The 14852-nt window shown below is 42.8% G+C and overlaps 1 protein-coding gene across 1 annotated transcript in view; it reads left to right on the top strand.

The window, feature by feature from the left end:
* Positions 1 to 11891: 11891 nt before the first annotated feature.
* The window catches only part of ZC2HC1A (zinc finger C2HC-type containing 1A), a 30722-nt gene continuing 27761 nt past the window's right edge, over positions 11892 to 14852 (top strand). The window contains exon 1 of the mRNA XM_083748003.1: positions 11892 to 12199. Coding sequence (XP_083604129.1) covers positions 12184 to 12199 — 16 coding nt within the window. The 5' untranslated portion in view covers positions 11892 to 12183. The remainder of the gene's footprint in view (positions 12200 to 14852) is intronic.

Below are 14852 nucleotides of genomic sequence, written 5' to 3'. Positions count from 1 at the left end.
AGAGGCAACTCCCCTGGAGACTGTTTATTCGTGTCAAGGCCCATTTCCTTGTTTCATCATGAAGCCCCATGTCGACAACAGAAGGCGCTGCCTACCACAATCCACAGAAGCTTCTCCAGGGTGGTTACCGAGTCCTCAGAGGCCTTCTGAGCTTAATGAGCATTGCGTTATTATTAACATGTTGGTTTTGTGAAGGCCCTCCCTTCCTGAACAAAGCTTTTCTTCATAGAATAAACACTGCAGTATACACATCGGTTGCTCTTTACACGCCTCATTTGTCGTTCTGTCCAACCGCAGCTATGGGCCACACAACATATGGCATTAATTGCATGTAAGCCCTTAAAAAGAAACAAAACTGCCCACTGCAGGGGAGGGGGCAAGCGAACAGGAGTTTCTCTGCATTGGCTAATAGGGTGGGGGGTTGGGGGCTGGGGCTGTAGTGGGGGAGGGAAAATAGTTAACCTCTTGTGCTTCCTCCTGCTTGTCCTATTCCTAGGGTAGCAATCTTCATTTTTTTGAAATGTGCCTGTTAATTGCTCACATGCAGTGAAGTTCCAATCTATTCAGGCTATATCTTAGCCTTTCCCCACCTGATACCCTCCAGGTGTTTGGGGCTACAATTCACATCATCCATGGCCATTGGTCAAGCTGATTAGGGCTGGTGGTCTTTGGGAATCCAAAACAGCTGTAGATCACCAAGAAAGGAGAGAGCCGCTTAACTTGTTCCAATCTAGAGCTCTCCATGAGCTTTGGTATTTAAAGGTATACTGTGATCACTACAAGGAAGGACTTGTCTTTCTGAAAGGGTCCTTCCGTAATACATACAACTGTACGAATAATGAAAATATACCCTCCATTAACAAAACTTCACATTTCGCTTGATTGACTCGAAACAATTTGTATCCCATCGTTCACTGCAGTGCTATAGTGCCTTTTACTTTCATGATTAATAATAGAATCACAGAATTGTTAAGGGACCTTGAGGGTCATCCAATCCAATCCCTTGCAGTGCAGTAATCTCAGCGAGAGAATCCCAGGCATATTACTTTCGCTTTCATTTAGTCCAATACCAAAGGTTTTCAACAATCCAAGCATACTCTATCAATAGATCAGCATGCCCCGAGTAGGACACTATGTTTCACTAATCCCAACTGGTAATAAAGGTGAAGAAAAGCTGAAAGGGTTGGATATGTTTATCATAGAGAAAATAAAATTAACACATGATGTAACAGCCACCTTCAAATATTTGATAAGCTGCCACATGGATGATCGTGCAAATCATCTGTTTTCTATGATTCTGCTGCTACAGAGGGCAGTAAAAAAAATCAGTGACAGAACCAGAGTAGGCAAACAAAAAAATAAGACAAAAACCTTTGGGGTACAAATATGCCTATTTCCCTTCTTTAAATAGTTTGCAGAGTGATGTGCAAATGTGGCAAACTAAACTTAAGATAGAAAAAAATGAGAAGAGAAAAGAAAATCGACAGATTTCTCCATCCCTAGATAATCAGGCTCTGTGACACCTGAATATAGAAACTAGGGTTGGGACAAAAATCGCCAGAAAAAAATATACCATGAATTTTCTCCCTTCTCTCACCAAACTGTTGGAGAAATTCAGTGTACACACCACAAATGAAGAATAGTCGGTGAAATGTCCTCTCTCCAATGAGGTGGAGAATTTCAGCTGCAATTGCATGCCCACTTTTCATTTTCTTTAATAATATTGCAATAATGTTAAAAGAAATGATATTGACCCGTATTCTAACAACATAGTTTTATTGATTCTGTATTAAATTAGGCAAAACTTTCTGAGAAGAACACTGTTGGAAAATTCTGCTGAAGGCCATTCAACAAAATCCTCTCCCCACTTCAAATTTTGCAAATAGGGTGTAGAATTTAGGGACGCCATTTTTGCTCACATTATGTCAGTATGGAAGATACAGAAAATTAGAAGCTTATTTCTCATCCATAGTCCTCATTTAGGCAAGTCTAACAAAGTAGCACACACATGCCCCCTAGTGGTTACTATTCCTTTAAAAAATAATTTTTATTTCTTTGAAATCTGCTAACAAGCAATGAAAACTTGCTTTTCACCAGCATAAATTCTTATGGCTGTGTATGATATTTTCTTGCAAATTTATAAAACAGTTCATGTCAATATTTGACAGAACACAAATGGCAAGTGCTTAGTTCTTTTTACCATCAAGAAAGAACACTTGGTGTGCTCTAGTAATGACTATTTCTTCTCAGGAGTGTGGCTTTTTTAGATGAAGTAACGATATAGCTGAGTACTTCTAGTTTTCAGTTTTCCTTGCTGTTGATTGCTAAAAAAATATGAATAAATTGAATCTAAAATTAGGATGAGTTATCTTTTTATATGACCTCACTAACTCTTAAGGCTACCATCCTATTCCTAAACTGGGAGTAAACCCTATAAAATTCAATAGGATTTACCTTTGAGTTAGGATTGCTCTGTAACCACAACAGGCCACCCTTATCCATAATCTCCCATGATATATATTATTGCACATATTATTTGGCTGGATAAATGCAAATTTCAAAAGATGGATGTGTTTCAGTTTGTGCACTGTTTCAGTAAAGTGCAATTTACATCAACTCACATAAAAATTCAACTCAACATAATTTCTCCTCCGTCATTGGTAGAAACAAAGATAAGATTTCCTGTTTTGATACTCAAAATGAAGAGCTAGTACTGGAAGACTATAATATCATGTTGCCATACATCCAGACATGTATAGCAGCCCATATCAGATGTTTTTCGTGAAAAACAGAGATTTGTGAGATTTTGCCAAAAAAAGGCTCAACTACTTTGAAATCCCCAACCAATGCTCGGGCCTCTGATCTTTCTAGCCTCTCATGCATTGCAATTTATCACCTCTTACAGCACCCCTTATGCTCTTAAAATGTTGCTTGTCTGCTTACTCATTTAGTTAGTGAAAGTCATGCTTCCCACCAACTGATGTTTCTCCTTCCTACGGGTACAAATTTTACTTCACCTCTCCATCTCTCACCACCTCACCTCATGTAAATATATCTTGTCAGACTGATGTCGACCAACCCAATGTGGTCTGCCATCTCAGGAAACCAGTCTTAAGATATCATCTGAATGGCTTACGTCCTTCCAATATTATAACTGACTTTGTCTGCTTACCTACTCAAATAAATGAGTAACTGACATATCCTAAGAGGAATTTTTGCTCCAAAAGGCTAAAGATCTTGAGCATCTGTGTTTTTATTCGTGCTGTGCTGAAAATGTCTCCTGCATTCCCCCCCCCCCAACATTTTCTGTCAGTTAAAGGGGGGGATGCATTTGAAAATATCAAAATTGGAAAAAAAAATTAGTGAACTTCTCTAATTTAGAGCATCTCCACCTCCATCGTTCTGCCCGGACACTGAGGTCCAGGGCCGAGGGCCTTCTGGTGGTTCCCTCACTGCAAGAAGCCAAGTCACAGGGAATCAGGCAGAGGGCCTTCTTGGTAGTGGCGCCCGCCCTGTGGAACACCCTCCCACCAGATGTCAAAGAGAAAAACAACTACTAGACTTTTAGAAGACATCTGAAGGCAGCCCTGTTTAGGGAAGCTTTTAATGTTTAACAGACCACTGTATTTTAATACTTTGTTGGAAGCCGCCCAGCATGGCTGGGGAAACCCAGTCAGACGGGCAGGGTATAAATAATACATTGTTGTTGTTGTTGTTGTTGTTGTTGTTGACAGGGTTTTATTGTGCTTACCTTACTTTTTTTGCACATAAGTTGTATATAAATCAAATCATTATTATCATTATCATAACTTCAAGGTGGTCCAGGGGAGTTTGTGAGTATCCTTTCGTTCACTGTGCAATCCAGTTTTCCACAGACTGCCATTTACTCCAATTCAGCAGTAAACTCAGGGTAAGACATCATAAAGTAACTCTGACCATGTGCCAGGAAGCTGCAGAGTGCTGCAGAAACGTTAACTGGAAAGAAAACCACACACACCACCCTAACAAACCTTGGATACCTTGCAATCAAAAGTTAAGCTTGAAACTCCACATCAGTGGAGATTCGAGAGTGCCTTGAGAAGGGGGCAGACAAATGAAAGCTTCTTTTCTAAAGGAAGAAAACACTCAAGGAAGTGGAGGTCACTTTTTGGCACAGCTGAAAGATACCTCTGCCAAGAGACTTGAGTTTGAGGGCGAATTGACATCTTGATCTACTTTTCACCCATATGCTAAATCTGTATCTAATCCAGGCTGCAGTGAAAGGTAAGAGCATTGAAATCCAGTTTTCTGCGAAAAGAGTTTTTTGAGTGCAGAAAATCTTTCTGTCCTGATGGTGTGTTTCTCACACATTCTCTACATTCTGAACTGGTAAATCTGAGAAACAGGTTTGCCACCCTCATCTCTGAGAACTAAGCCTCTGTCTCCTGTAACGTTATTTCTGTGTGAGTTTTGCATTCCTGTAAGGTTCTCTGGGGAACCATAGAAAGCACTTACAGCCTACCATATTTGTTCTGCTTGCTGAGTCGCTATAAAATATTTAGCTAACTTTCTGCAGGGCATCCTTCTCATCTCCAAAAATACTTTGGTGGAGATTGCAGGCCACAAAGCTAGGCACATTCTCAAACTATTGGCTTTGTAGTCATGCTGGCTGATTGCTTTGTTTTCCCTTTGGGGACTAGTACGATTAGAAATACTGCAATAGCTTCCTATCTATTTGGCTGAAAGTGCATCTTCAGTAATACCAATAATTTATGTAACATGACTATGCTTCCCAGAAACCCACTGTTGTGTAAAGAACTTGGGGTTGGTGGGTTGGGTTCAAACAGTACCATGGTAGATGAGGGGGAAAGAATGTCAGGCCCCTAAAATAGTGTACACTAGGAGGCTGTTGGTACAGGAGGTATAAAAGTAGAATTCCTGGGTGCCAAGATCCAAGTTTGGGGCAAGTACTCTTTGATTAAAGAACCTGAGCAGAGATTTAAAATCACAAAATATGCAGCAAAGTTAAGTGTGGAAATATAGGCTGTTAGAGCTTTAAAATACACCCTTCTAAGTTCCTTCCAAAGTTCCTCTAGCATAGAACAAGACAACACATTTGGCAAGTTAAAAATGTATTACTTACAAACTCTCAAATTCATGTGCATTCAAATTCATGTGCATTCAGAAAAAGTCGCACAAGCAGCAAAGCTTTGGCTTAGTTACAGTGGTGAAAGTTCCTAAAATATTGGTATAGGAACTCAAGAGAGACTTGTTAGAGCCATGAGTTGAAACAAAGGCTTGATTGATGCATGTTGGCTATATGAGGCTGGTTATCCCACAGATGCAACTTCTTATAACAGAATAGAGAGCAATAACTAGGCTTTATTTAATAGGAAGAGGAAAAGAGAGAAGAAGGAAGAGGAAGTGAATGGGCATTTTCCCCTATACAAATGGCCAGTGCTGGGCAACCAATATGAATTAGGAACACAGCAGAGGCAAAGAGTTAAAGCCTGCTTTGCTAGGGTTGCAGTCTGGATCAGGCCCCCAATGCTGGCAATTTGTTTTTTTAAAACCTATGGGGCGCAGATATGGAGCTAATGTATTATTTCATTTAGTGAGTCTTTCTCTTCCAGTTTTACATTTTGAGTTTAAGTCAACACATGAGAAGGACAGCAGGGATAAAGCTCATACGCTGCAGAAGGTGTTGTAATGTGCTGTCAGGCTAGTCTCTCTAAGTATTGTGATGGCAAGCTAAGCAATTCAGCGTGGAGACATTTTAAAACTGTCTGTGGGCAGCAGTGGGTTTATTTTCCCTGCCATACAATCTGGAAACCAGCAGAGTGAAACTGTACATTTCAAGAATACAAATGTGCTCTACTCCATGAGATGACGCAGACGCGTGACCTTGATGCTGCACAAAAGGAAATCCAAGCTTAATCTGTTTCTGTCTGTGTAATCTTCTTTGCCATGGAAATGTTAGCCTCTGTTAGCTTTGGGTGGAAAAGAAGCAATTTCCCCATGAGCCTCCTTTCCAGGGACTAGGTTTTTCCCTCCACAGTCACAATAATCTTGGCTTTTTACATGAAATTTTGGCATGTAACATGAAGTTCTCAACCCCCAACTTAGTCCATGCTCCTGTATCAGCTGGACTCGGAGGAAAAGAAATTCCACTGGATAAATGGGACATTTGTCTAGATTTCTGCAACATTCTATGGGCAGTAAAATTTGGACCATAAACCAGATAATGTCTGCAGGCTACCACCTGGCTACCCCTGGCCTAGATTACCAAAGTGTCCTCTACATTAACAGGCAAATTTTCTGCCTCTTTACTTATAGGATGTGGCCTATTCAGCTGTAAAGCAAGCAGGTGGAACTATGGAGGAGCTCAGGAAATCAGTGGCTACTGGTGCCCATTCAGATAGCTCCTAGAGAAGAAATGGCTTTTTCCAACCTTTTAGGTGCCAACTAAATACTTATATAAGAGATTAGGCACCTATGCCCTCCAGATATTGTTGAACTCTTAACTCTCATTGTTAGCAGGGCTAATTTTTCAGAAATGACAGTAGCTGGAGTCCCATATACATTTCTTTGGCTTCCAAATATATGGTTCCTTCACATACACATCAGTCTAGAGTTGGCTCTTTTCTCTCAAATTTGATGGCTAACACTTAGGAGAGAACACCAATGATCTCCTAACAGGTAGTGCATTTCAGGAAACATATGTAGATTTTTTTTTTCCAGTTATTAACCAACAAAGAAATAGTTTTTGTTGTTGGCATCCGTCTGTCAATGGAATGTGCCTCCAGGGTGAAGTCAAACTGCTGGAGAATCACAGTACCTGCTGTGGTTGCAGATACCAGGAACTCGTATCTGCTGCCTCCTGCATTGTTTCTGCTGTTTTACAGCACCGAAGTGACCCCTCTTGGGTAGTGTGTATGGAGGTCCTGGGCTGCCCAGACAACAAGACCCACCTCCTCTTGGCCTCGCTGATGTAGTCCAAAGGAAAACAGAGCAATACATTTGGCACCAGCTTATCTGCAGGAGTTGCTCAAATCAGGCATACAAGACGCCAACTGTCTTAGGGACTTCACTCCAGATTTGTGTATGGTTTACTCCTTCACCTTTTCTTATCCCAAAGATGTCCTGCAAGGCAGCAGGTACAGATTTTTCCTTGGGGTTTAGTCCCGAAGCCTTTCTCATGAATGAGTGTAGCCACAAGGCAGCAGAGATTCAGGATCAGAGTTTTCCTTCTCCTAGAGGGGCTACCTTCTCAGGTTGATGGACCCCATCTGCTCCTCATTTCCCTCAACAGCATGTGCAGAAACTGCCTTCTTGGACCCACTATTGGTCTCCTTTGCTCAATTTGCCAGAGCCTGCCTTTGCATGCAGGGAAATCCCTAGCTGACCTCAGGTTTGGAGACCCAACGTCTACCCTTACCCTGGTTTAGCTGACCAGTTGAAGCCATTTCCTGGAGTGTGATCGCTGCTGCGTGCTGACAGCTTCCAGGGGCCACAGATGAGAGCTGAGTGCAGGGTGAGGACCAAAGGTGGACAAACTACCCCCAAAGGAGCGTGGCATGTCTCCCACTATAGGTATTACCCCTCCCTTAACACCCCTAACACCCCAAGATAACAGCCATGGCAATATGTTGCAGAAGGCACATTCAGATCTCATTGATTTCAAAAGGAGATAAGCATTCTCTCTTACTCAACTCAAAAGGGAGTTCAAAAAGTTATTTGATATGGCTGGATCCGTGTATATGCTTTGAAGCAAGAATTTGTACAAAGTGAAAGCTTGCAACCAAAATCATTTTTCCCCCAGAGCCAGTAGGGGGAGTTCTTACACTGGATTTTAAATTTTGTAACTACAGTACTTTAAGAGGAAAATAAAATTACTTATGGGAAAAAACCACTTGATTGCATGGAACTCTCTTGTAAGCTGAAAGGACAAGAGGAAGTAAGCAAAATACATTCCAAGCATTAAGCAGAGAGCTAGAATTGTGAGTCCTGTAAACTATCTTGGTTGTTAAAATGCAGAGAGGTCCAGAAAAAGGAGTGCTTTATAAAATTACCACAATGGGGAATGTCTGCATTGTAGAGAAATAGGTGTCTCTTCATCACTCATGTGAAAAAACATGGAGCTATGTGCTCCATGCATTGGCCTATATGCATGGATGCCCAGTTCATGTGACTATTTCACCTCAAACAAAGTTATAGTGTGGGAGAGTGATTGCACAAATATGTGTCAAGATTACAGCATGTGAGTTGTCCAGGCATGCACATTGATTCTCCACTAGATAGGATCTTTGACTCTGTAAATGTGGGAACCACATTTAAATTTCAACATCTGAAGAAGTCCCTCCTTCCCTAGTTCTTGAGCACAATTTACCTAGAAGTTCTGCTCTACCTCCATTGAAATGAATGGAACTTGTGGAACAATTTCTTAAACCTATCAGAGTACAGTAAGCCTGCAACTTACACAGGGGCTACATTCCAGTGATCACGCCTAAAGCCCAAATTGTGCATAGACAAAACACATTGGATACAGTGGTGGGTGGGACTGCTGGAGTTTTTTTCCCCTGGATACCTTCCCTCTTTCCACCACCTTAAATTTTTTAAATTGATGCTTGGTGCTCTGAGAAAATAACAGATTTGGCAAAGAAAGCTTAAAAACTTAGAACTATATGTTTTCTGATTTCCCCCCAGAGGTATTTGCATATTTTGAAGGTGGTCCAAGATCCTCTCCATCTGACCAAGCTCTTGAATTTTTGTAGACAGGTGTTGTCCAAACACCACACACAGGTGAGGCACATGGCCACCAGCCCTTAAAAAACACTTCCCATCCTCATTTCTAGATTTGTGGAGGTGGGAGAAAATCTGGATTAAATGAAGGGTTAGTGTGGGACAAAAGTGATTTCCAGGAAACACCATGGGAACATCAGACATTTTAAGGGGAGAAAAGCCACTTACAATGCACACTCAAGGAAGGTGTGGATGAGCCATAAGAAACCTTTGCTGATCTACTGCAAATCATCCAGAGATCTACTATGCATTAGCTTAAAACCTAACCTGGTGGTGCATAAAATGTAAGAAAGAATGAGAGAAGGGTCGGAAGGAAGCAAACAGCATATAGCCTCTCTTGAGGCAGACTGTTTGTTTCTCCATCAACAGATGATGTTTGCCAAAAGAAAACCTCTGAAGATGATCAGTCTGTCTTGGAATCTCAGCACCTGAGCAGCAGAACCACAATTGGAATTTTGTCTCAGTCCAGTGTCTATATTCTTTTGGGATCTTCTTAGCTTTAACTGTTGTGCTCTCACTTAATTGTGGGGTGCAAGAAGCAGTTCACCCTAATACAACTCCCTTATCTCGTTAGGGTGATACAACTTGATACAACTCCCTTTTTATCGCTAGGGTGTCCATGGCAGTTCTCTTATTGCCCTGTGGGTGTGATATACTGTTTCTGTAGGATGCTTAGGTTGCTGATAACTGGGGTCTGCTGACCTTCTCACACTTGCTCCATGAGATCTTGTTCCTTCTTCAATCCATTCAAACCATTCTCCATTTCTGAAATCCCACAATGCCTCAGTTTCTTCACATCTCCTTGCCCTTGCCCACCAATTTCTCCACTTAGCAAGTCAATGACCTCTTTACTGTTTGCGGCTGCCTACCATTGTGTCTCCTGTATTCTGCTTGTCAGCTGTATGGGGAACAGGTGTTGTTGTTGTTGTTGTTGTTAATTAAATTTATATACTGTCCTATACCCCAAAACGCCCCAACACATTTTAAAAGGCATAGGCTGTCAATCAAATCAACCAAAGGCTTGGTTAAAGCGGAATGTTTTTGCCTGGTGCCTAAAGGTGTATAATAAAGGCATACTCTGGAGGATTTTTGTAATCTGAGGCTGCGAGGCAATCTAAGGTACATTTACTGCAAGTTCTTCAAAAATTCCAACACTGCTTCTTGGAAGACAAATATTGAAAGTGGAACCTGATCTGTCCTGGGTTTTAAAAGCAGTGTGAAGATTCCATGGCAGGGGTGTGGAATGGTGTGTGTTTGTATACTATGCACATGTTGAGACAGAAATGTGTTGCAAGGAAATATCATTTGATCTTCCTAGGAAGAGTTGTAAGCAAAGGGCTTGGTAAAGGGCTGTATGCTTGAATTGTGTGGGATTGTTTTCAAAAGAAGAAAACTAGGGTTGCCATATTTCAAACAGTGAAAATCCGGACAAATCAGTTGTTGAGTTGCTTAAAGTTTTGAGCTTTTTTTGCAAAATTGCCCAAAAAAGCGCCGTTTTTGAGCTATTATGGAAATCACCCAAAATGGTACTGCCAACGCAGGTTGGCATCCTGATTTTTCCAGACATTTCTGATTTCTGCTAGGACACTGCTGCTGAATGCAGTATTCCGGATATATCCTACCCTAAGAAACCCAGTCTGCTAGAGCACCTTTGGATATTTTCAATGAGGGTGGGGGAAGTGTACGACTGTGTGTGTGCATATTTATGTACATGGTGCTTTACCATGAAGGTGAAATCTTCCTCAAGGAGCCTATAATCTGAAACCACAAGAACAATCTAAGAGACAAAAGGAAAACCAAGTGGGCGGGAAATGGAAGGATGGATAAATGGGAAATGGTTTCAGTTACATGTATTTCAACTTAATTACTACAGAAAATGGGGATTGGGGAATAGTGGGGATGTTTCATACGCTTAATGAAAAATGAATGTAAGCTTCATGTATGAAAACACTTCATTATTCCTCTTCACAACAAACCATCTTCGATGCAGCACGCCAGCAGTGTGCACACTACATTTTTGGAGGGAGGGGAAAAACATTATTTCTCTCAACAAATTCTGGGCACTGTAATCTACTCCTCAAGGAGTTACTATTTCCAGCAACCCTTAGCAAACTACAGTGCCCAGAATGCTTTGAGGAAACTGTGTGCTTCAGATGAGCTTTGAATGTACAGTACAGTGTGTATCCAACTAGAAGTAGCATTTGAAATTCTGGTTTGCCTACTGCATTTCTATCAGCCTCTTTGCTTTTTTAAAGTAAAACCATGTGTTCTTGGCCTCATCTCTGAAAGATATGCAATGCCATGACGAAGTTTATCCTACAACACTACACACAGAAAATCGTAAAACCAGTTTTTTTCTTTGAAAAAATATGTTTAGGGGTACTTTTATTTTGACTCAAGAAAATCACCATTTATAGATCAAATTGGGAAAAATAAAGACAGTAAATGGACAAAAGTACAAAGATTCACAAAATGTTTAGGAGTATGTGTACCCATGCATCCCCCATGCAATATTGTAGGAAATATTGTGGGACCACATGCCAGCAGCAGGCAGAGAGACAGATACAAAAGTGGGTGATGCGCTGAATGTGCCTTGTTACCTTGTACATTAGACTACTTTTGAACCACACAAAGCCCACACACCTCTCTCCATCAGGGAAAGCAAGAGGCATTGTCATAGCCTGTAAGCAACACCTGCTATATAACTATTAAATATGCACAAGAACCCCCGCTTTTTTCTTGCATTTGATTTCCCCCCCTGGCAAATCTCCTTTTCACAGCCATGCACCGCACTAGTTAACTCAACAGGTGCACGCCAGCAAAATGCTGCGATTTTGATTTCTTTTTGCCACGATGCTGCTGATGTCCTTTTAGCCTGCCGGCGTGGGTGGGGAAAACCTCACACTTTTCCTAATGCCCTCCGCCCTATGCGAATCACCTCTTGCAAAGAGAAAGATAGTCCTGCGGAACATTCCTTGCATTTCTGCTCGTCACGCTGCTGCAAAAGACATGGGGTGGGGAAAAAATACCTCTTCTCTCTCTGTGTGTGTGTGTGTGTGAGAGAGAGAGAGAGAGAGAGAGAGACGCCTCAGGCTACCGAAAAACGTTGAGAAATAATCGTGGCGGGAGGTCGCCGCCCAAACGCCCACGGGCTGGACTGTGCTGTGAAAATCACACCCGGGCGACCTTGGAGGAAAAACCGAGCGCGTCCCGGGCGTCTCCAAAGGCGGCCCATCCCATGCGCACTGCGCGCGCCGCGCCGCCCACCTCCCCACCCCTCCTTGCGCCGGGAAGCCAATGGGCGCGGGGGATGCTGGCGCCGGGGAGGCGGCCGGGTTGCTACAGCAGCGGCCCCACTCGCGGCGGCGGCGGGGAGCTGGAGCTTGAAGGGGCGGCGGCGCCATGGAAGAGCTGGACGGTAAGGGAGGGATGCGAGGAGAAGGCCCGGGGAGGAGGCCTTCTCCGCTGAGGAAAAGGCTGCAGCCGCCGCGCGCGCGCGAGAGAGAGAGGAGGGCCGAGCCTTTGTGTGTTTCTCCGGAGCTGGAAGGAAGGGAGGTGCCGGAGGGCGGCAAGAAATGGTGGCCTCCTCCGGGAAGGCGGCGGGAGAAGGTCCTTCGCCGACCCCCGAGAATGGGCCGGGAAGGTGGGCGCAAGCCGCCTGCGTAAAGCGCCTCCCCCCTTGGCCATTTGGTGCGCTGCTGCTGCTGCTCCTCCCTTGCCCAGCCCTTCCTTTCCCTGTTTGCAGAACTGGTCGCCAAGGGGCAAGGCCAGTGCCAGATTTACGTAGAAGCTAAACAAGCTATAGTTTAGGGCCCCGGGCCCCCCTCCCCCCAAAAAAATTAAAGAAAAAAACTGGGTGTACATTTCCAAAATAGAAGATAAAAAAGACATAAAATAAAACCTACATGCAGCAACAGTGGTTTGTGTTGTGTGTGGACCTATTGGGTCTCCATAAATGACCATATAGCATATATTCAACACAAAAAACAGCGGCAATTTGTTGACAAAGGACAGCTGGACATGTAAAGGGTCCCATTACCTTCAGTAGCTTAGGGCCTCATCAAACCTAAATCCGGTCCTGGGCAAGGTCTGCTCCTCAGACGGGGAGGAAGGCAGGGATGGGCTTGTTACTCAATGAAGCTAGGTTGACTTGAAGGGTCCAGTGGGTGGTTAGTCCCATGCAGGCCGCCTTTAGGTTCTCAGGGATTTGTTTGGCAGGCTGCTGAAGCCAATAACAACAACAACAGCAGTGCTCCCCCCCAAAATGTTTAAGGGTACTCTCATTTTCCTACTCAGTTTGAAACACTGCCCCTCAGTGAGGCCAAACTTAGATTCACAAAACGTTTAGGGGTGTGCATCCCCCCCGGAAAAAAAATCACTGAACAACGACAGCAACAATGACTCTGCCTGTCTAAAACTGACAAGTTTTAAGGTCCGAGATTCTCAATGTTATCTTCCTTACTGCATAACTGTGTTTTGGTGAATCTTGTTTCTTTGAAGGAGGGGATGTTGAGGTCTTTACATGCTTTTTAAAAAAAATCAATGCAAGATAAGAGAGGTAGGGAAGGGTGCTTTCAAGAGCATTGGGAGGGACTGCTTGTGGCATGGAACGCATCACATGGAGGATATTGGCACAGGAAACTTGAGAGAACCATTTTTAATGCAGGTATATACTCTAGCACCCGGTGCAAGTTTAATATTTCTGTTGCAGCAGTGGGAAATGCAAGAGGGGAAGCCGGGTGGGTGGAAAGATGATTTCAGTGCCATTTGTGCGGAAAGGCCTAAAACCTTTTAGACTGGGAATGAGACCTTTGCCAGCTTAGCATATCTCCCCCGTGGTGAAGTAGTGTTTGGCTGAGTTCTCTTGGCATGCCCATGTTTTCTCATTCCTGAGCAATGACCTTGTATGGCTAATTTTGGCTGTGCAAGCTGAGCATTCATTGCTTTCCTAAGCCTTTAATATATCTTTTGTTTTAAAATGTTACATGTATAGTAGTTCCCTCTACTTAGCTACTCAGCATTCTTGTCACATTTAGCCAACAATATACTCATTTATTTTTGCTGTGGACAGCTTACATGCTGAGGCTGATGACAGCATTATTTTGGGCGGTTTGTCATCTTGTTTTATTTATTTATTTCACAATTCTAACAATTGCACTGAAGAAATGTTTTTCTGACATTTATAATCTTTCACACTTACATGCACTGTGGAAGAGGAGGTGATGTTTTACTAAGAAAAACATTCAGATAACTAGAACTAAACAATCTGACCTCAGTAAAGAATTGAAAATGGTAGCCCTTTAGGACAATTTCCCACTTGGACTGCACTCCTCTGCTTAAATCCCATTAAAACTGATGCTCACTGAAGGATTCTAGTTACAGTGGTACCTCGGATTACATACACTTCAGGTTACAGACTTCGCTAACCCAGAAATAGTGCTTCAGGTTAAGAACTTTGCTTCAGGATGAGAACAGAAATCGTGCTCCGGCGGTGCAGCTGCAGCAGCGGGAGGCCCCATTAGCTAAAGTGGTGCTTCAGGTTAAGAACAGTTTCAGGTTAAGAACGGACCTCCAGAACGAAGTAAGTACTTAACCCTAGGTACCACTGTATTGTCTTGAAGCTACTTGCAGGAGCACTTCTGCATTTTAATGTCTGAAAACATGAGAAGAGGATTTTTGTATATGCCTACTTGTTAAAGACAAGATGTTCCAGAATATTTGGCTTAATCAGGTCTTCATTTGACATTTAGGGTGTGTACACTGCTGCATGCAGGTTCTGCTTGCAAACATCCCATAGACATTTGGTTAGCCGATGGGAAGACAGAGTGCTGGGCTATATGGGTCTTTGGCCTGAACCAGCAGGTGATTCTTTTGTTCTTACAATTAAAAAACCAATATTTGTAGTAAGAATAGCTGCATGGGAACAAGAACAAGAGAAGTAATTGAGGTAATCTGTGGTTCCTAGTTGAGAACCAACAAACCAGCCCTAGCAATAAAACATTAAGGGAGCCATCCTACTGCCAGATTCACCAAGGTGAGCAGGTTAGGATCTAGTGCCTTATCTCCCTCAT

Source organism: Podarcis gaigeae (assembly GCF_964106915.1).
Source record: "Podarcis gaigeae genome assembly, chromosome: 7".
Lineage (NCBI taxonomy): Eukaryota > Metazoa > Chordata > Lepidosauria > Squamata > Lacertidae > Podarcis > Podarcis gaigeae.
The sequence above is the reverse complement of the archived record's forward strand: the minus strand, read 5'-3'. Positions and strand labels throughout refer to the sequence as shown.